At 38.9% G+C, this 22,587-nt stretch overlaps 3 protein-coding genes across 3 annotated transcripts; 1 reads left to right on the top strand and 2 right to left on the bottom strand.

The window, feature by feature from the left end:
- Positions 1 to 705: 705 nt before the first annotated feature.
- Positions 706 to 2,621, top strand: LOC149301061 (testis-specific serine/threonine-protein kinase 3-like). Its single transcript, XM_089484599.1, has 2 exons — positions 706 to 859; positions 1,954 to 2,621. Exons 1-2 carry the CDS (start codon positions 706 to 708, stop codon positions 2,619 to 2,621), a joined length of 822 nt encoding a protein of 273 aa, XP_089340725.1.
- Positions 2,622 to 4,475: 1,854 nt separating this feature from the next.
- LOC149301060 (BSD domain-containing protein 1-like) lies at positions 4,476 to 12,458 on the bottom strand. The gene is made up of 11 exons (XM_089484633.1): positions 12,448 to 12,458; positions 11,583 to 11,643; positions 11,266 to 11,382; positions 10,232 to 10,399; positions 10,087 to 10,141; positions 7,769 to 7,884; positions 6,791 to 6,859; positions 6,509 to 6,590; positions 5,047 to 5,466; positions 4,801 to 4,898; positions 4,476 to 4,508 (listed from the first exon to the last, which is right to left on the bottom strand). The coding sequence occupies exons 1-11, from the start codon at positions 12,456 to 12,458 to the stop codon at positions 4,476 to 4,478; spliced, it is 1,230 nt and encodes a 409-aa protein (XP_089340759.1).
- Positions 12,459 to 13,364: 906 nt separating this feature from the next.
- LOC149301059 (oligodendrocyte transcription factor 3-like) lies at positions 13,365 to 14,000 on the bottom strand. Its single transcript, XM_089484598.1, has one exon. It carries the CDS (start codon positions 13,998 to 14,000, stop codon positions 13,365 to 13,367), a length of 636 nt encoding a protein of 211 aa, XP_089340724.1.
- Positions 14,001 to 22,587: the final 8,587 nt, after the last annotated feature.

Below are 22,587 nucleotides of genomic sequence, written 5' to 3'. Positions count from 1 at the left end.
ACCTAGTGGACGACGAACAGCAATGCACGAGATGTCCGGGCCTCCACCTACACTGTTACGGTTCTAAAACAGATACTGAAATATGACGTCATAGAAGAGAATACCAGCGCCGCCCTGTGGTTACTAGCTGTAGCCACATATGGTTCAGTATATCAGTACAATATCTGTTGTTAGTGGTACTTATAATAAGGTTGACAGGCACTGCTTTAGAAAGATGACATAGGCAGCTTTTTGTAAAGCAGTCTGTCATGGAGGCCACCGCTAGACTTTAGTGTTACCTTACTCTTTAGTGTTACCTTACTCTTTAGTGTTACCTTACTCTTTAGTGTTGGGAAGAGTAAAATGGAGACAGCTGTGTTGGTCCAAGAGAAGATATAGATTCTAGTTGAAGTTGATACCTTTTATTGGGCCAACATATTTAAAAATGTGCACATGTAAGTATTCAAAACTTCCTAGACCCCTTTTCAGAATGCTTTTGTTATTCTGGTGTTAGGATGCACAGTTTAGTGACCTCACCCTCATAGCATTGCCTCATATTACATCACAAAGGGCTATCTGTGTTAGTCCCTTGTCCAACCTTAAGCTCCTCACACGCCACTCAGAGACAGTCAGGTTTAATAGCTTGAGCTCCTTGATGCCAGATAAGGATGTGACACCAAGGGGAACCTGAAAGTGACGTGGTGACAAAGGAGAACTTTACACACGATGGAGGATGAGAAAGAATTTTTACTTTTTAATGGCTACAAACTTGGGAAGACAATCGGACAAGGGACATACTCCAAAGTGAAAGAGGCATACAGCAACAAACTAGGCAGAAAGGTGGCCATTAAAATCATTGACAAGGCAGTAGGTCCAGAAGGTAGGTACAAAATAAAAGAGCCACATCTTCTTTTTTAATACACCCCAAGCATGCTAAATATCACTGTTGAGAAGGCCGATTGCAAAATATAATTTTAAATTATTGGTTTGTAACAAACCTTGACCATAAATTGACTGTTAATTAAGAAATCATATGTTTTAGTTAGTCTATTACGCCTGATATCATGCATGGAGAGAACTGTTGCCTCCTCTCCATGCAGATCTTTAACTGGAGCAAGTTATAAAGATTGAAATATAAATACACGCAACGTAACCGAGCAATAAGAAGCGATATTGTATGAGACATGATTTCCATAGGAGTTGGATGAACTTTAAGATCTATTTTGGTCTAAAACATATTTGCCAGAATTGAAGTAAGTTTGTAAAATGTATTTGATACTGCCTTATTAAGTTCTATTTTTGCAACAAAAAAATATTTAATATGTTAAAGCATGTTTTAATATGTGATCATTTTCATATTAAATACGTCTTAGCAAATGTAACTTTCATAACTAAATTCAGCGTTAGAAATTCATTACTAATAGTGCTGAATGCCCAAACCTGTTCAAGAAATAACTCAAATCAAACAAAATTTTATTGGGAACAAATATGATGTGACAAAATCCGGCACTGATAGGTTGCTGCAATACTGGACAAAACAGTGCTTCTGTGTTGTTTTTATGTGACATAACCTTAAAAGAAAATAATATGACAGATTGGTTAAGGTTAATTTGCGTTACAAACTAGAGGCTTTGGGCAGCACCTTTAGAATGACAGTACTAAAAGTAAGAAAGTTTTATGACCGTCGGGTAAGACATTATTTATTCTTTTCCATCGTTGTAATTGTAGTTGTCGTGCTACTACATTGGTATGAAGATTTTAGGTCGAATAATGTCTTACTGCTTTTAAGATCAAGACCTTTATACAATGTATTGTACATTTGGGGTTTATTTCCCCTAAAATACCCGTGTATGTGGAATTTTATATGTCTATTTTTGTATATATGTATATCTGTTATTTTGTATTTTTGTATGAAATCTAATAAATAGTATTTTAAAAAAATGACAGTAAATGACAATTAATCTTTCTTTTCAGAATTTATCCAGCATTTTCTACCTCGCGAGCTGAAGATTGTGGGTCTGTTGCACCACAAGAACATCATTGAAGTGTATGAGATTCTGGAGTCAGAAAACAGTTCCAAACTTTACATGGTGATGGAGCTGGCAGAAGATGGAGATGTCTTTGACTGCATCCTTGAAGGAGGCCCATTGTCTGAGGACTGTGCTCGGGTACTCTTCCGGCAGCTGGTGGAAGCTATCCGCTACCTGCACAGCCATGGTGTAGCCCACAGGGATCTCAAATGTGAGAATGCTTTGCTTCATCATGGCATCCTCAAACTCACAGACTTTGGGTTCGCCAAGCTTCTTCCCACGTCTTACATTGAGCTGTCTCACACATTCTGTGGTAGTACAGCTTATGCAGCTCCTGAGATACTCCAGGGTGTTCCCCATGACAGCTGCAAAGGTGACATTTGGAGCATGGGGGTGGTGCTCTATGTTATGTTCTGTGCCAGCTTGCCATTTGAAGACAATGACGTCACTAAAATGCTTTGGCACCAGCAGAAGGGCATAACACTTCCCAGTCACCTTTGCGTGTCTGAAGAGTGCCGGAATTTGGTGAAGAGACTCCTGGAACCAGATGCTTGGTTACGACCATCAATTGATGAAGTTAGTAGGCACCCATGGTTCACTAAACACTCATGATATGGGTCCCTGTTCATCATGTTCAGGCTTTCACCCCTGTGCATATTGTGTTGTAGTGCCATAATAAACAGCATCCTTGAGAATAGTTTGCATTAAGAAAACATTGTTACAATTTGTAATGATCTTAAGCTCAACCTAAGCAAAACCCTTATAAAAGTCAATGGTGGAATAGAATATAGGTAGATAAATGAGGCTTTATAACCTAAAATGGAGCATAGGTTGGGTTTGTCATTGGCTCAATCTCTTCTCTGCTCCTTGTAAACTTATACTGCTAACTTTGCCAAAAGAATGCAAAGCTTTTGTGAAAATGAGGCATGACAAGACCATTGGAGACCTTTATGGCCCCGATGGTCCTCGTGTCATTGCTATTCTCATTTAGATACAGCCATGTCAATTCTAAATCATGGACACGCAGCAGTACTTGGGGATTGGTCCAAGAAACACTGTTTTCTTGGACCACTGGCCCCAAGAAAACCAAAATCCCCAAAACATTTACCCAATCAATACCTTTATTGTCCCACGTCTCTTGTAAAAGCAGTGTACAGAAAACAGATGTGTGGAATCTTATTTATTTGCAATAAAGGAAAGAAACAGTATACATGTAAGCATTAAATGTAATGGGAATTAAGATACTGACCCATAACAGGGCACCCAACGCACCACACCCAACCTTTAATATCAGTTAAGTGCACATTCTGCAAAAGGGCCCATAGAAAATGATCATTACAAAAGAATGGATGGTTGTTAGAATTTCCATTTTTCATTTATCTTTCTCTCAAAAAAGCAGCCTGTCCTTCTTCCCAGCACCACATAACTTAAAATAGATAATATATATTGCACAAAAACCGACAGGCTAGAAAGTTAAGGAATCCATTTTGGGAGAATGAGGAAAAAAAAGAGCAGAGGCCCGCAACAAATTGCTAAACTAAAAACGTTAAGGAAAGTGCTGCAAGCATTTCAAATTTGCCCAAAGTGAAGGTAATTCCATTCTGCTCTCCTCTAGCAAGTAAGCATGCTGCATATTTTAATTCTTCTGTGTCTGCACACAGCCCTAAAATGATCATACCCCCATCATTCTAATGCTCTGACATCATACATCATCAAATTGTCTGCATTGCTTATAGTCAGCTGTGGGCCACAATTCCAATCATCTTGAGCTAAAACCTGTCTCAATTTAAAATTAGATTAAGAGCCACAATTTCAGAAGACCCCCTTAAGCCTTTGAGGAGTATTCTGTGTTCAGTCACTGAGAACCACTTAATGTCTTCCTTTGTTAGATATTAAGTGGCCTTTCAGGTTTCACAAGCTTGGTTCAAACACTGGCTAAAGCAGTTAGGTGGTCTTCACCAAATTGGCTCTAGTTATGGTGACATTAATTCTGTGAAAAGATGGTGTTAACTGCACATATACCCCACTCTTGACAACACAAGGGAGGCAATATAGAACTAAGGATTCTTGCAAGTCAGTGGCCTGCTGCGGCTTTTAAACTGAAGTACAAGGTATATGGGAATTAACCACGCTCAAACCTAAAATAAAACAATTTGGTAACTGTCCTTTGACACTATCAAAAGCTAGTTTTTTTTTTCCAAAGCCCCAATAAGCATATCAACATACTATAGTGTCCTGGCAGTGAATGGGTTAAAAAGCTGGATGTGTTTTAATTACACCATGTTAACCCCTGCAGTGCCAGTGGAGTCTGAGATCTACCCCTAAATCCTGCTGCCATGTCCCTCGGTATATGAACCAGGGGGACTTGCCATAATGAATGTAAGAGATTGAAAAGCAGAATTTTGCAGGGCTTCCGTTTCTGAAATAGTGTTGTTTGGTATGGAGCAGGCGTCTTCCTTCTCTAGATCATTCCCAGTTTTCCCAGTCCTCATCTTCCAGCTGCAATTAAAACATAGGCAGTAAGAAGGATGTGTCAGTACCAAGAAGTCACTGACTGTTATACAACCAAGCGTGCTCTAAATTTGCTTCCAGAATAATCATTACAAAATAAGCTTTTCTTTTTAAAAACAAGTGGTTACAACTGCAAACAAGATATTATTTAAAAGAATACTTACACTAGGCAAAGAAACTGGTATTAAATATAAGAGGAAGGCGTAGAGCTCCCATTATGTGTATATTTTATTCATATCACAAAATATTTCTCTGTATACACTGTTGCAACTGCATTTACCTCTTCAGACACCTCCACTCGGGACAATGCCAGCTGAACTTCTTCCTCTGTCATGTCAAAGTCCTTCTCCCAGTCTTCACTGACATCTGTACTGGATCCTGATGGTGGAAAGGAAAATAAAACAGCATAAGAAACACAGGCAAGAATAACCAGAGTGATAGCCTGCAGGCAGCGTGGTACTTGTGAAGAGAGTCCTATGTTAAATTAATTCCCTATATAGATGAAACCTGTCATAATGGTGCTTACCTTTCTGGCCATTGTTAGATGGAGTCGATTTCCCACTGTCACTGTTCAGTTCAAACACGCGGAGGTCAGAAGGTGGCTCATCTTTCCGAGTACCCTGTTGAGCATTTGCTTTGGCTGCAGGCTGCTCTGTAGAGGTGTGTGTGGCACCAGCTTCCTGCACTTCCTCAGTTTCTAACAACGGAACATCCTTGGACTCAGGTGTGACTGAAGGATCATGGTAGGCCGGGTTGGCAATCTGAGTCACTGGTGAGATGCTCTCACTACTCTCTGAAGGGCTGGTGGCCGAGACAGTTACACAGCTCTGCTTTTCTGGCTCCTCTGAATTGACTTCAACATTCAGTGCAGGAATTGCAGGAGCTGCTAAACTGACCTTCTCCTTTGCGCTGTATCTATGGTCTGGGGAAGGCCCTGTGACGTAATCTGTAGAGTAAAGCATGAAAGATTAGTTTCTCAATCCATTGGTGTATGGGAGGAGTTTTCACATAGGAGGTTATTTAAACAAAATAAATTAAAAAAAATGTAAAAAAATTACTAAAAGGTTTCCTAGCATGGACTGAAGCCTAATGCCACGTTCTGCCTGCCTCAAGACGAAGAGGAGAGCACAAACCACGCACACTAAAAGTCCTTCACCACTGTTGGGACTTTGTATATTCAGTGGGTGAGTCCAGCTCGGCTTATTGATCCCAGACCGGATTCTGGATATAACAAGAGCAGGGATGGTTTCCATTCCAATAATAAAGCCTTACATAAATAAAGCTGCAAATCATGTGGTTGTACCTTCTGTGGCTGGTGCATATATCAATGCAGTATGCCTACCACTGACAGTAAGCTTAACAAGGCAAAGGATCTGATCCGTTACACTGCCAACAATAATGATCAAGAAACTATGCAACTTGAATGGTCCTATTTATTACCTTGTCTGGTTGCCGAGAGTGGGGACACATCACCTGGTGAATAAACATCTTACGCCAACCAAGCAAGGTAATAAATATGACCATTCAAGTTTCCATCCTGGCCTTTCCCATTTACTATACTTCTCAATTCAGTTTGCAATATTGTAATTAAGAACAAACTGTAAAATCACAGTTCCATTTGAATGCAACATGTGCTTTACCCTAAGCAAGTTCTGTAATGCAATGTATAATTTCAGAACAGGTTTTCATTTTTGCTTCTCTGTTCTAAAGGGAGTGTATTTATGAAACAAAATATTTATATATGTAGTACAGATATTCCTACTCGAAGGATGGTCTCCTCCATGCATTCTGTGCCGTACATCTATAAAGAAAAGTAACAAACAAGCATTCCCAACCAATTATGAGAATGTTAACATCATGCAATCACCAAGAAAGCAAATAAACATTTCCTTAGAGCAGGTAGGACCTTATTGTAAGATAAATTAGCATAAAATGTATTCATATATATTTATCATCTGTATCACTGTCTAACTGGTCCATGAGCTCACCCTCCTCTTCCTCCCACCTCGGCTCCTCGGAATGTACGCTCTGTTCTGCTCTTTGCTTCAGGGCCTCTCTCCGTGCCTCTTCCTAGGACATCAAAATGAAGTGTCAGATACAAGTAAGGACTTATTAAGTACTTTATATGTCTCTATTAGTCATATGAAACACATGCTCAAATGCTGGTCATGCACAGTCCAACATTGACACATGGGATGCTTTTATCAAGCTATTATCTTGTTTTGGTGGCCAGGATCAATTTACTCACTAATAAAGCATGGCCTACAGACCTGTTCCAGTTGATGCACTTTATAGAAGTATCTCTGCCAGAATTCAGAGTGAGATACAGCTGCCGGCACCTGGAAAAGGAATTTTGGTGGTAAGAACAGAAATCACATACTTTTTCCAACCCACACTGTGAATGTTTAACCCCTTTGTGTTGATTGCGGGGGTGGTGCTGCTGCTGTCTGCCCAGGCAGACCACCACAGCCACCTCGAGCCCGCCCCAGAGCCCGAGATCACTCCCACAGAGCCATTCTGTAGGCTCAAAATGTGATCTCCCGCAAACCAGCGATCGTGTTTTCAGCTGCCACGGGTAGCTTCAGGAAAGGGGGTTGTTTATTGATTGGGTGGGGACCTGACACAACATTCCACAACAACAAAATAAATGAAAATGCCAGGCATTTGAGGTGTTTTCAAAAACAGGAGAAATACGTAAATACACTTTTGGAGTTTTTTTCTCATTTGCACTGGTTATATATAGTTTTCATAGGTAAAGCTGTGAAAATATTGTCTTTTTTCCAAATTTTCCCCACATTTTTAGATATTTTTTCATACTATATGATGGTTCCTATATATATAATTATTATTTCAAAAGAAAGCCCTACTTGTGCTGACTGGGGAAAAAACAATATAAAAATGTGTGGGGGTGCACTAAATGAGTTAGTGGGCAATCAGAGTTGAATAAAGTCATGGCAAAAGCACAAAAACGCTCTGGTCCTTTAGTGAAAACATGGTAAAAAAAAAAAAAAAAAAGAAATAATAATAATTAAAAACCCAGTCCTGAAGGGGTTAAGTTATGTATTCAATATGAACAAAAACAATAAATAATGTATGTGTTATTAACTAAAACAGATTGTGTTTGTTCATTATTGTCATTTTAAGACAAGTTTATACAAAAATGCTGGTAATTCCAAAGGTTTCCCTTACTTTTAGATAGATACATAGATAGATATCTGGGTGATGTGGCATCCACTGGTGATTCTTACCATCTTGGTGTAGAGTGCACGGATGGATGGGCTGCTAACAAGAAGCTCTGAGATTTTTGATTTCCTTTCCTCTGCATCCCAGTTTGCAAGCCAAGCTTCAAACTGTGCTGGTGGGCCTACAATCAGAAATAAATTCCATTACATTTCAAATTGTACTGTAGTCCTATGTTACGTGCCCACCCAGTTGCAGAACTTTATACAAGACTCAATGCTCTCCAAGGCAAAACATAAGGATGTTTTACAAAGATCAACATGGTTCAATGGGAAGGGACATGAAAACCTAACATACGCAAAAGGCGACGCTGGACCGAAACCACAAATGTAAAGATACTGAGAACATTTTAAAATCAATTAAAGACAGATCAATACTGATCATGGTGCTAACCCTTAATACAGTTTATGATCAGAATTAAAACCTCCAACCTCCACCAGCTGGGGGTAAAGATGTAGTGATCCAACACTATACAGATGTAATTTAATGATGTTCTTGATACCGCTCCTAAGACAGGAACCGCTGAAGTAATCAAGGGAAAATGGGAGCCAAAAGACTAACAACCCCCTCCCCCCAAAAGGGGGGGGGGGCGACATTTCTAGTGCACGCAATATAAGAATATACTCAATCAAGTAGTGAAATACGTGCACAAAGTATCCAAAAAGAAAAACAGTGCCATGACGGCTCCATCCCACAGCTGGTATTATAAAAATGTATCCACCTGCCAGCCATAGACTGGGCCACTGAGTAAGAAACAAAAAGAGTCTGGGTGCACTGCTTGGCACCATCAAGGTGAGTGTCCGCATGTGTCCGTCACTCAAGCACCACAGTGATGGAAACACAGGAACACAGAATTTGGAGCAAATAAGAACCACTTGGCCCATCTAGCCTGCCAACTTTCATGATGTAGACACTCAGACCTCAGTCAGTCTTTTGTCTTGTCTTAGATTCAGGATGCACTATATGGGCAAACGTATTGGGACGACTGACCATTACACCAACAGAGACTTTGATGACATTGTATTCTAAATACATAGACATAGATGCATGCGCAAATATTCCCACAGAAACACTCCGCAATCTTGTGGAAAGCCTTCCAAGAAGAGTAGAAACTGTTTTAGCTGCAAATAGGGGACCAACTTCATATAACTGTGTAAAAGTCCATGTTGGTGTAATGGTCAGGTGTCCCAGTACTTCATATAGTGTATTCCAACGTTCATATAGTGTATCTTTATGCTTATCTTATACATGTTTACATTCCCTCAATGTATTAGCTTTTACCACCTCGCTCCTGTATTAAATAACTTTAAATATTTAATTGTTTCTATTACATGTCTCCTCACTCTTTTTTGCCAGGGCTGTTGGATTCTTGCTTGATCAATTCTTGACCTTTTGGCTTAGATCAGGTAAGTGCCTTAAGGCCAATAATTATCTGGCCTTAAGGCTGATGACACAGAGGCATCTTGTAGCAATCCCCGGGTAAGGTCTGGAGTTAAGTAAATTAGATGAATGGTCAAGAGTGTGGCAGCTGCTGTATAATGCCTATAAATGTAATTCCCAAAATTCCCAAGGCAGAATACAGTACTGAGGGCACTGTATTACTTGGGAGTAATTATTTCTGAGGACTTAAATGTAAGCAAGCAATGCCATACAACACCAGAAAAAGCAAACAGGTTGTATGCAGGGTTATATAGCTATAGGCATGAGTAGCAGAGAGAGAAAGCTGGCTCTGCTACTTTATAGATTTCTGGTCAGACCTCATGTACAGTTTCGGAGACCCCATTCCAGAAAGATATTGACATATTGGAGAGAGGTCCAAGGAGGGCTTCCAAAATAGTAAATGGTTTTAAAACTAAGGGATCTCAATATGTATACCTTGAAAGAAAGATTATTTTAACACCTTCTCCCAATTCTAGTTCACTTGATGTGGGGGGTGAAATGTGGGAAGCAGAAGCCACATTAGAGCAAATAAAATGTTATATTTGCTTTAGAAGAAGTATAGTATGGTAATTTACTGATATTACTGATAACGGTTCACACTAAGATAACAGCTGACAGAAGTGATAACTGCAGAAAAAAGGCACCAAAACACCCCTTCAGACAACCTTGGTGTGCAGCACTAATATTTCATGTAGTTATACATTTGTAAATAGACTATTATTACTATAATCTTGTATTTACCTTCACAATCAAAAAAATCCTTATTTATCATTATACAGCGCATTAAAATACACCTAATGTGTATCCTATGGATTATAAATTGTGTTAGATATATAAAAGTGTTCTCCCGACAAAGCCTAAGTAAAATGCCATTATAATTTATTACCGTCAGGCTCATTGCAGTAAGTGGCTGGATCTGACTGCAAACTGTACAAGCGGGCCTAAAATAGAAAAAAAATAGGAAAAACAGGCATTAAAATATAATATACTCAACAACTATGGTACAGGTATGTATTATATGATGTAAATACCTTCGTACTGTCATAAAGTTCTGTAGTACCAGAGGGTGTGGCCATCAGTGTAATGACATCACAGTCAATGGTTTTGTCAGGTGATGGGGCAAAAGTGTCAGAGATAATGCCCAAAAAGTCTGACAGACCTTTCTTAACTTTTTCTGTGGTCCCAGATGATCCTTCAACCTGTTAATAAAGAGAAGCCTACTTAACCGAGTCTTAAATGCATTACTATTAAATAAAAAGGACAACCTATACTTTAATCACTGCTGGAGGATATAGGTTTTCTCGCCATAGTAACCAATGTGACATTCCTTCTGACTACAGCATTTATTTGGCTGCCATGGTGATAAGACATCTTTTAAAACCTTTTTCTTTTCAATATGGGAGATTCACTGCACTTTCTTTTTCACTTATCAATCCACCCTACTTTCAAAAGAACTCATCTGCCTAGTGAATAAGAAACATAAAGTGCGTATTCACTAAAGAGGGAATGAGCAGATCAGCTGCAGTTACACCTCTCCGACTTTGAGAGGCTAAGAGAGATCAATTAAAGAAAAGCGAAGAATTACACTTAAGCACTAACACCTTATTGTTAAGCAATATGATTTAGCTGCTGTTCACCACTTCACTGCAGTTTTATGTAGTTTTTATTAAATTGCTATCACTCCAAAAAAAATCAATTCACACAAAAACAGAAGATGTATATTTTAAAGGGGAGTGTCAATTCCTACATCGCACACAGCGTCTCGTCTCTTGCCCGCCGAAGCCGAGCAGAGTTATGTGACGTGACGTAAATTTACGTGACTCCGCTGGGTTCCTGGGCGGAACAGGAGAAGAGACGCTGTGTGCGAGCAACGCGAAGGCAGCCTTGCGGGAGTGCGCGGGATTACCGGGACCCGCAACACCCGAAAAACCACCCGCAAGTTTTTTGAACCCTATCCTGAGGCAGTCCTTTAGTGTATGGCCAAGTTCGCCCCTGTGTTATAAAGCCGGAAGGCTAAATAGTTTCACTGAATGGTTCCAATGGTCAGAAATGCACAAAAACTTACAGCCAACTTCTCCTTGACGACGGTAGCTGTGGCTGCTATTGTACTGGCTGTGTCATGTTGCATAACCCGGCTGAATTCTGTCAGGTCCCTTTTCATGAACTCCAGTGCCTCTGCGGACTGAACACACAATAACCCTGTTATTCAAGGAACCATACATAAAGCATCTTGAATAAAACCACAAGGAACACTCCTAGTATTAAAGGCTGTGTGCGTGTGTATGTATGTATGTATATATATATATATATATATATATTTAGTGTAGGGTGACAGTGTAGTCCACAAAGTAACACAATAGCCAATGGAAGATTCTTAAGTACCTTATCCCGTACATTGCTGTAACTTTTCTGCAGCCAGCTTCTCCACCAGCCCCCATCCTCTCTGCCAAAGAAAACAGTATATGGATATTGCATTTTTTAAAATAGCAAATATTGTTTTCCTCTAATCTGACAGTAAACAGGATGACAAGAAATACCAAGGCTTTTTTAATTAGTAATATTAGTAATGAAAATGCATTATGGGTACAGAAAAGTGTTTATGGAAGAGTAATATAAGCATTTTAGACAAATAGAATAAAAGCAAACTGTTAATAAAAGTAAAATGTATAAATCAATCTTATTGAAAAGATATATGAAGTTTAGTTAAAAGGGTAACAAGTATGGCTTCTTCCCCAGAATGTACAGTAACAAAAGGTAGTTTGAGCTCTGGTAGACATAGATTGGGCTGGGGAATCAATATTTTAATATTACAGCTATCATATATTCATGGATTCACCCCATCCTGGATACGAAAAGAAATTAAATACTACAAGCACCTAATTGTTTCAGACATGAAGGTGAGTACTCCAGGATGTAAAATCCTGTCTAGAATAATGTCATTGCAGGGGGTGCAGAGAGAGAACATTCGGGTCGTGTTTAACGGGTGCTTTGAGGACACCGTTCAAAGCAAATGTCTCTGGTGAGTTGACAGTTTATAGAAGAGATGCTGGGCTCGATGGTAACACTAGAAGGTGTGATTCGGAGGTCTGTGAATTTAGGGCTAGAAGCTCGGGCGGGCATGAAGACCCGTCAGATTTCCCTGCCTATGCCTATGCCATGTACCGACTGTGCTCTGAGCAATACAAGTGTACTAAATTATTTCCCAGCAGCTGTCTAACCTAACACCAATAACAGACTTCTCGCTCACCCTTCCGCCATCTTGGCTCCGTGACATCACCAATATTTACCGACCTTTGACCCCGCAGGGCTTCCGGTGCCTTCCCGGCTCCGACCGGAAGTTCATAGGTGGGGCTTGAGCACTGTGGGGAAAATAGCGTATTTTGCAGACTCAAATTCTCCTTATTTTTTAATCAGTGCAGTAGGCGAACACAAGTCTCGGTCCTTCTTTACAAATGTATGAGTTATCTATGTGGCCGCAAAGAACGCAGGAAACAGCACTGACACATTATAGTGTTATGCAGCAATAAACAAGATTTTTCTTGACGTGATGTACCGTCTCCGTTTTCGCGCCCAAAATGTAACAGTTGCTCTGTGTTCTTTTTGAAGTAATGTCATCGAAACATAATTTTACTGCTGTCAAAAAGTGAAACTTTACTCGAGCCCTGAACTTGTCTGTTCAGGATACCCCATTTTAAAAGTAACAAACTGGAACAAGTGCTTGTATATATGTGTATGTGAATAAACAGACTATATGATGTGTGTACCTACATAGATACAGATACTATTTAGTAAAACAAGGACTCAATTTGCATTTTTTCATTTATTTATATAAAATTACACTTTTTATATAATAAAATATGTAATACATAATATGACATTTCAGTTACCTTATTCTCCCATTCCCATTTCAATGTTTCTGTAATAGCAACACAAAGCAGCAAGTGTTTTTCCAAGTACAAGCCACAAGTACATATTGAGGGGCGCAACCACTGTTTCTTTAGACATTATTAAATACATTGTCTTTAGTCATTTGTGGAAATCAAAGGCTGGACACAGATGTGTAACATGTCTTTACAAAAGAACAAGTTTAAACAGGGCAGAGTTCAAGAATATAGTCTACAGAAATACGACAGTCTTTTTTTTGTTTTTGTAGAACTTTGGATATCATTTTCCTGGGCATGGTGCCGGATAGTTGGCAACAGTCCTTGACAGAGGATGTGGAAGAGGCTGACACATAGCGCTTGGACAGAGCAGTCTTGATAAATGGTTAACAGCAGCAGGGTTGTGTCTGTGGTTAGGAGTTACTAAACCCAGGTAAGTGGTAATGTCCGAAGGAGGCATAGTGCCCATAACTGGAGGTAGATGTCCCAAGTGATGGAGGGGCAAAGAGCTGGCACAGCCAGATGCACGCTGACCTCCATAGACTTCACTCACCAGTTTCTTCATCTCTTCTAAGGAGTTGGTTAGCATTAGGATATAGTTACGTGCCAACATCAGGGTTGCGATCTTGGACAGCTTCCGAACAGAGGGACCATGAGAGTATGGCATGACTTCCCTCAGACCATCCATGGCTTGATTCAGGTCATGCATTCGTTGTCGTTCACGACTGTTTACTTTCAGGCGTAGCTCATGTAGATTCTCCTGGGGAATTTTATTTCTATTAGCTCTCACTTTCCCTTGTGAAGTCATCTTCTGTCCTGAACGTATTGTCTGTAACATTTGTCCAGGCAAGTATTTAGGACTTTCTCCATTCTCAAACTCAGGTGAGGAGGACCTGCTGGATTGGCAGTCTGAATCCATTCTATAATGTAGTTTCTTCAGGTTGTGGTTTATTAGAGGAGAAAGCAGTGTCAGCTGCAGTTTAAATTGCAAATGTTCTCTGAGGGGGGTTGAGTCCTTCTGCTAAGAGACCCTCATTCACCAGCCGGCTGCTATTAGTAGGGTCCCTGCAGTGCTTGGCTTATTTATACATGGCTTGTCACAATAGATACAGAGACCTCACAATGTCTTGTTTAATATGCTACCCAATCACAAGAAGACACTGACTCTAGCCATTAACATTTAGCTGGGAATTTATAGTTCACCCATTTTGTTCCAAGGACCCTTCTTCATTCACAACTAGAATACAGGTTTTGCTTTTGTGCATATTTAATTTGCAATATGCAAATCATATTTGCAGGATAGTTTGTATGAAATTATCAGACATTCTCCATATTTTAGAAGTAACTCTATATCCCCACAATACTCATGGTATCACCTTTTTGTGTAAGACTATTAGAATGTGTTGCAAGGCTTTAGCAGGTGATGAACAGTAAAATTATTTGACTTTTTAGTGGTGATTGTGCTAAACCATTGCATTACAATACAATATTACTTCCTGAAACAGGTAGTATTTCTTATTAATTCATTGTTATGAAACAATTGCACCAGGGTTTTTCCTAAGTGGTTATTTTATTGTGAATCAAAGAATTGCAAGTAATGTGGATGAAAACAAATTATTTTCCAGCTGCTCTGAAACTGAAAGATGTTGAATAGCTACAATTACCTTGTTATGAATACAAAGTTTTGAGAAAGACCTGTGCGTCGAAACGTTGCCTGTGTGAAATAAACTCACCTTATCATTTGAGTGCTGAGCCTTTGCTTCTTTATTTTGGATTTATTTTAAGTTACTGTGAATGCTATTTTCAGCAGTGTTTTACACTGCTATGGACCATGTACTTCTGAAAATGAGTAGGATTGGAAAGTAAGCATCACCAGGGTTCTGAAAGCAAATGGTTTTTTTGGGGGGGGGGGGGCACAAATGATTTGCTTTTATTTGAAACAAACTATGAAAGGAAATGTAAGGTCATAATAGTAATCTCCAGAAAATAAAGTACATCATATACCATTGGGGTAAGAAGTTACATGCAGCATTGGTGCACAGTGTATGCTTGATTGAGTTTATTCAAGAACTGATCATACTTTATATACAAAGAAAACGGAGACGCAGCACATCAGCAGCTTAACCAAGTATATAAAGTAATAGCATTTCTGTGCTGCCATTTATGTAAACAGTACACCCTATACAGTTAATCATGCAACATCATAGGACAGTGATCATTAACAGTTCCAGGGGTGCAAACATAGTGTTACTGTGGTCAGGATAGCACATGAGGATGTAGAGTTGTTTGGTAGAAGGGGAAATGTCCAAGGGCTTGGGGATAAGGAGAATGAGGACTGGGGATTAATCATTCGCCCCAAAACTTTGATGATGGAGAATCAGCCTGTGAGACTCTCAAACAATGACCTGTTCCCTACCCAGGTTCAGACAGTTCCTGACAAACCACAAAGCATCCTAAACCTATTGAATTTTACCATGGCTTCTAAAGAACACTGCATGGGTGAGGTGTTTAACATACAACGTTTGTTCACATAAGCAGGAGAGTTTAGGTTCTATTAGAGGCATACACCAGCCATTCATTTAAATTGATGCCTTTTCCGCTTGGAAATGCATAAAGGGATTTGGTTAAACAAATCTCCTACATGTCAGTGCAAATGTGTGTTTACCACCAGCCAGTTCCAGGGTGTCTAACGAGACCCCTAGTACATATGCCCAGAAATCCCTCCCATTCAATTCAGTGGGAGCAGTAGCCAGTGATAGGCTGCCCCATGGAAGGAACAGTGTGCTACACTTATTGGGCTTTTCCTAAAAATGTATTTATTTATTCCCACAAAGTATAGAATCCACATTAAAGTACTCACAAATGCATTCATTGTTTGTGGGTCTGTATGGGACTCGACACTGTCCATTTAAAGAGCACTGGCTGCATGATTTAAAGTCAAATCAAAAGAGTTCTTGAAAATCACCCTATATATATAATGCACAGCTAGTTCGGCCTAGTAAGATAATATCAAGGAGTTAAAATAATGAGCTCACTGGCAAATACTTTTTCATTCACATCAAAGTCCCCCTCAAATTCAATGAACAATCAACAAACACATCGATGTAGAGGTTAGAACAATCATCAAATACATTAACTGCTCAACCGAAGCTTGGAAATTAAACTCTATGCACCCCTTTTCTCTTTCCTATGAAAAGAGCTATACTTCAAAAGAGCCTTTCACTTTCTCTTTAACCCAATATATTTATGGGTCTCATAGAATATGTGTCCATCAGTTCATAAAGGAGAGAAATTTCACGGGCACTCAGAGGAGAACGATTACCATTGATTCCTGCTTCTGAGTGCCGGTTCGCCAGGGACTAGATAATAGGACAGGTTTATTGTCGTATGGCTTCAGGGAAGTGTCCAATGAAGATGTGATTTACAATGAGGCATAAAGCACACAGCAGAGGTAGGGTATAGCCTTGCTTGAAGTGTATTAAAGTCTTGTAGGTCTGTGTTAAAGTGCAACTAAGCAGAAACCTGTGTAATGAGCCAGCAATTCAAACCTAATATTTAACAGATGCATTGTAGGGCTGCAAAAAGGCAGTTAACATACTTAACTAATCAGACCCAGAACAAAAGACTAGTGTCAATAACATAGAAAACGCTGCGCTTAAAAAAATTACATTTTGTCACATTAGGATATTGTTACCACAAAAGGTATTTTTTTACAAAGCTTTAAAAATTTATATTATAGCTGTTAGATATAGACTTGATATTACAATGTAAATAAATATCATATTTTGCTTTCATACTGTGTTAATGTTTATCTTGCAGTCTTGCAGTACACTTGCCTGAATAAGTAGGTACTTTATAATTATAAAAAAAAAAATTGTTGCCTGTGCAAATAAGTTGAAGGCCTATTGGACTTTGCAGCCTGGCATTTATATTGGCTGAACTTGCCTCTGGATCACATGTCAGGAGCACAGTTGCCTTCTTTTAAATAACACAGAGTGTTTTCCTCTCATAATCATTCCTGTTGGAGAAAGTGTAGTTACAATAAAACATTAATCGGAAGGTGACCATTTGTGGACATAAAAACTCATTTCATTTTTTTGTGCTCTTTTTTTCTTGATTCATATTTTACTGGTTTTCCCAACAAAATCATAAAAACAAAACAATACCCAAATCACAAGGAAAACAAAACAAATGAAGATACGCAAACATAACTCAAGTCCCTCACCTATCTGGGTCAACACCGAACAGTCCCATGTTCCTTGGTGTTTTCAGTTTTTGCTTAAATACATTTGACCAACAGGAGACCTGTCAAAGCTTTATAATACAGTGTGGAAAGTTTACATTGGCAGATAAAATCAGATAGCCCAATTAAAGCTTTGTATGGCTTCCATGATAGTAGATCTGTATCTCCTCCACCCAACTCTCACTTATAATGTTCATATGATGGTCAAAATGGCTCTTCTCATACATCTTATCCCAATGTTTTGTATACGTCTCTGGTAACCAAAGGATGCTGCTTAGAAGAGCTATGTTCTTAACGGCAAGAAGCCCTTCATAGTAACGTCTGCTGCAGCACCAGTGGAACAAACAAGGAGGGTTATGGTGGAATGGCTTTTGTTGAAAAAATTTATGATCGCACAGACAGGAGGAAGCACCACGGACACGGTGCCACACTCCTAAATTGCTGCTCTTTGCACAGCCTCAACCCTTTTTCAGATTATTATTTTCGCTTGCATAGTCTTTCCCTGGTTACTGCGCACAAAAGGCCCAATCCCATCTGCACAGAGCTAAACGGTTTCCTCTGACATCTGTCCATACACGGCAGTCACTGAAAGCTGGTTAACAATGACCCTAGGTCAGCTCTGTACAAACACATGGAGTTGGTGGCCTGTCTACTATTGTCTCACAATTAACTCTAGGGCTTGTAGGGCCGGAAGGGACGTGTGCCATAGCAGAGCCAGACAATCCAGCAGGTAAGAGCAAAAGTTGGGCTCAAGTAATGTTCGGTGCTGTTCATTGTGCATTTATACTGAAGAAATATTCTTCTTCAGAGTGGAAAAATTCATTAGGGAAAATAATAACAGAACTATAGAATTGTACAAGGTTATCTACAGCGATGTGAAAACATATTTGCCCCTTCCCGATTTCTTCTATTTTTGCTTATTTGCCACGTTTAAACATTTCAGATAATCCAACTTATATTAATATAAGACAAAGACAACAAGAGTAAACACATAATACAGTTTTTAAATGATCATTTCATTTATTGAAGGTAAAGACTTAATCGAAAACTATATGACCTGTGTGAAAAAGTAATTGCCCCCTAAACCTTGGCGGCAACATTGAAAGGTTTGCGATAACTGGCAATGAGTCTTTTATACGGCTGTGGAGAAATGTTGTTTGAATTCAGCCCCACTGGAGGGTTTTTGAGCATGAGCTGCCTTTTTTAAGTTCACACCTCAGCATCATGACCAGATTCAAGTCTGGACAAGGTCACTCCAAAACCTTCATTTTGTGTACTTTGGATCATTGTCCTGCTGCATAACCTAACTGTATTTGAGCTTTAGGTCACAAACTGATGGCCATACATTCTTTCTGGTAGAGATGGTTCCATCAATCATTTCAAGTTGGCCACGTCGTGAAGCTGTGTTAGCTTTATGCCAGATATAACAGGACCTATGTTCTCCAAAAAGTTCGAAGTTTGACTCATCAGTCTACAGAATATCCTAAAAGTTTTGGGGGGTCATGAAGATGTGTTTTGGCAAATGTGAGACGAGCCATTGTGTTGTTTTTGGTCAGTAGTGGTTTTTGCCTTGCAATTCTCACATGGATTTTTGCACAGTCATTTTCCTATTGTGGAATTGACCTTAACTGAGCCAAGTGAGACCTGCAGTTCTTTACATGTTAGTCTGGGTTCTGTTGTAACTTCCTGGATAAGTCTTCGATTCCATCTTAAAGGAAATTTGGTTGGCCGGCCACTCCCTGGAAAAGTTCACCACTGTTACAAGTTTTCTCCATTTGTAGATATTGGCTCTTGCCATGGTCCACAGGGCCTTATAAATGGGATGGTAACCCTTTGCAGACTGATAGATGTCAATGACTGTCTCTTATTTATTCTTGAATATCTTTACATTGTGGCATTGTGTACTACTTTTTCTTTCTAATTCTTTTTGATACATGTTAGCCTACTTCACCTTGGTTCTATTTAATTGATGTTTAGTGCCTGGGTGTGTCTAGTGATATTGAACCCAGTTACCAAAACTGCATTTTGCGTTTGCGTGGCTTTTCCGTGTCTAATATTTAAATTAGTTTGATTATCGGAAACACTTAAGTGTGACAAATATGCAAAAATAGAAGAAACCATTGCACAGCGTTACGTAATATGATATATAAAACAATAAATAATAATCAGGAAGGGGGCAAATAATTTTTCCACAGCGCTGTATATATATGACTTAAGCTTCATGCCCAACCATGTGCAAAGCTTGAAAATTGGTCTCCCCAGCAACCAATTACATTTTCCTACATTAGAATTTAATGTAAATTAAAATTAGAGCGTTTAAAAAAATTCTACCCACCAAAAGTAAAAAAGAAAATTAAAAAAGTGCTTTGTATTTAAATGTTTAAAAATGTTTGAATTTCAAATCTATTCAGATCAAAGCAAAAAATACAGAACGCCATCAAACTATTGAGTCTAACATTTTAATTTATTTTTTTTTCCTTTGGGTTTCTTTGCAAATTTTATAAGATAAGTAAAAGGCAGGGATCTACCATAACTATTTAAGTTGTTTGAATTTCAGGCATCTTCTTAAAGATGGCATCAGGCATACAGATGGTAAAGTAATTGTTTTCAAGAGCTGTAAATGCAAACATAGGGGCATCATTGAATAAATGTCACCATAAGAAAGCTGTGGTATACTTTCCTTATGGACAAAATCTGGATTAGCTTTCTCTCTGAATTGAATAAGGGTTGCGTATATGAAAGCAGAGTAAACGCATTTGGTTGTAACAATGAGGAATGTGCAGTACAGAGAACAGAAGTTACAAGGAGATTATTTCCATTCTAGCTGAGAAACGCCTTGGCTAAGGGAAGTATCCGCAACAATGAGCTTCTTTCTTTTAACATGACACAAATGGACACCGAAAAAAACAAGATGCTGATGTTTTAGAGTCGCCATTCATTGCTGCACAACTAGGAGGAGAAGAGATTATTACTCTTTTTCATCCCATCTCCCAGCAATAACCCTTTGTTTTAAAAATGTAACTTGAATTAGAATAATAAAAAAAAGAGCTTTGCTCGCAGTATTGTCCATTACATTGCTGTGGTGTCTTAAAATCTAAGTGCAGATCCATAAAATTAGCATCTCTGTGACAGTCCTTCATGGGTTTTTTTGGGTGTTTTTTTTTGTAGAAACTCCCTACAATTTCTCCACCCTCTTTCCCTTAATGATACTTTATGGCTATGCAAATACTCTGAAGGATAAGAAGATAAAAGAGAACTTCTAAAAAGGCTACTTTTCTGTAGGAGAGAATTGATCTGTCTAACAGGGAGCCAAGCATTTGTATACCATCAGGAAACCAGCTATCTTGACTAACACTTGATCAATTGTGTGGAAGTTGCAGGGTCTGTTTTTTTTTTTTTTAAATTCTGGTGTCATTCGAACCAAATGTGACAATGTCACTTCCTGATTCTGTATAGATGGATGTGGAAGTGGTTGATCTAGGTGATGCTAATTTAGGTTACATGAATTTTAAAGGTGCTGCCATGAATTTTTTTAAACTATGCAGTAGCAATGGGTGCACAAATCCAGTAGCAATCTTTGTATCTCGTAACACAAGCATCTCTATTTACAATAAGCTACTTCTCTTCATGCAGGGATACACAGAATTCATCGTCTTCAAGGACAGTAGTTGCAGTAAGCTATTTCTCATTTGCTTATCCCTGGAAATCATTCATAATGCAAAATGAAGTCGGTGTGTTGAAATGTTGCTACTCACCTGTAAATTTACAGTTTAGTGAGGTCTTCTTGTAATTATCAAGGTTGCAATAAGGTTCCATAACATTTAATCCACCAGTGACCACTGTAACTTTTACACTCATCTGGCGTATCTGTCACAAACTGCAACTATTCTCCTCTTAGTATTGTGGCTATTTTGTGTTGACTGGATATCTATAATCTAACTCTATTCCCGGTCTTTCACTTCCTTTTGCTTATCTTTTTTTTCTTTTCTTATTCTACATCATTATTTTATTCCTTTTACTATTGCCTTAGCAAAAATCTTAATATCCTAATCCTCATGTGGTTCTTACCTGCCTGCATAGACTTACACTGCTGAGTTTAGATTGGTGCTATTTTGCTTCTTTGCCATGTTTATACCACAATTTGCTGCTGCGGGATAGGAAACTGATAATGGTAGGCCTCTTACGCAAGAGCCATTGGCTTGGTTTAAATTGTGATGTTTTACAGAAGGCTGACCAATATCCAATGCACGAATAACCCAAAAAAAAAGAAAATAAGTTGGAAGTTGCAGATTTGGCTAACAAACTGCAGAAACTACATAACATTTATACAGAGATGTCTACAGTGTAGTCAGGCATCTGTCAAGAAAGAAAGTGTAACAAAACATGAGTTTGATGATGTACAGTATTTTGCCTCCCACGCACAGCATAGAAATGAGATGTTTTTAGGTTCATTCAGAGGCAAAGTTAAGAGGTTACGAGGAAGTCACGAGAGGTTACAGACTTTTCACCCTGGAGTTTTCTTCTTGTTTCTCTTTGTAATTCTGAATTTCTTAAGTTAATATCAGACCACTGCCATGCTGACTTGTCCTGTAAGTTAATGCCTAACACATGGAAAGCGGCAGGAGGCCCCTGCATCTGAGGGGGCTACGAAAAAGACAAAGTAAGTGAAAGCAGGGCTGACAATAGCCAGTGCAAATTAACATGGGGAGCTTGGGGGTAGAGAAGGGTGTTTGTTTACTGATTTCAAAGGCATCTATTTCAGATGCACAGCACTGATGCAATGTTCAGTTTATTCTCCATGTAGTGCACCAGCATGGGGCTTGTCCACAAGTACAGAGGCTTCTGCAGCAGTATTTGGATAAACTGGAACAGTATATATGTAACGCCATTTGAAAGACAGCACAAATCTGGAACGACACGGATTTGTTACACAAAAAGGGTAGCTTCGCCTACGTTGCACAGAAATTCTTTCATCTCTAATTGCAAATTTGGTGTCAAATGATACCTGTGCTCTATGGTAGTCATACGTGGCTTTCCTGTGTTTGGCTGGACTTCAATTAATTATCCTCCTGTTCTATTGTATCATCGAAGATTCTTACATAGAGAGACAGATCTAAAGATTAGGCAAAAAAAGGCAAATCAAATTATAAGAGCTGCCAAAGCACACAAGAGAGAATTGCACAGTCAGTAAAAAAGGGAGATAAAACATTTTTTAGATATATAAATGAGGAAAGAAAATAAAAACAAAGAGTAGTTAGATTAA

The sequence above is a fragment of the Sceloporus occidentalis genome, unplaced genomic scaffold (assembly GCF_023333645.1).
Source record: "Sceloporus occidentalis isolate IW3139 unplaced genomic scaffold, rSceOcc1.0.p SCAF_22, whole genome shotgun sequence".
NCBI classification, from domain to species: domain Eukaryota; kingdom Metazoa; phylum Chordata; class Lepidosauria; order Squamata; family Phrynosomatidae; genus Sceloporus; species Sceloporus occidentalis.
Note: the sequence above shows the minus strand (reverse complement) of the source record. Positions and strands in the feature narration are given on the sequence as shown.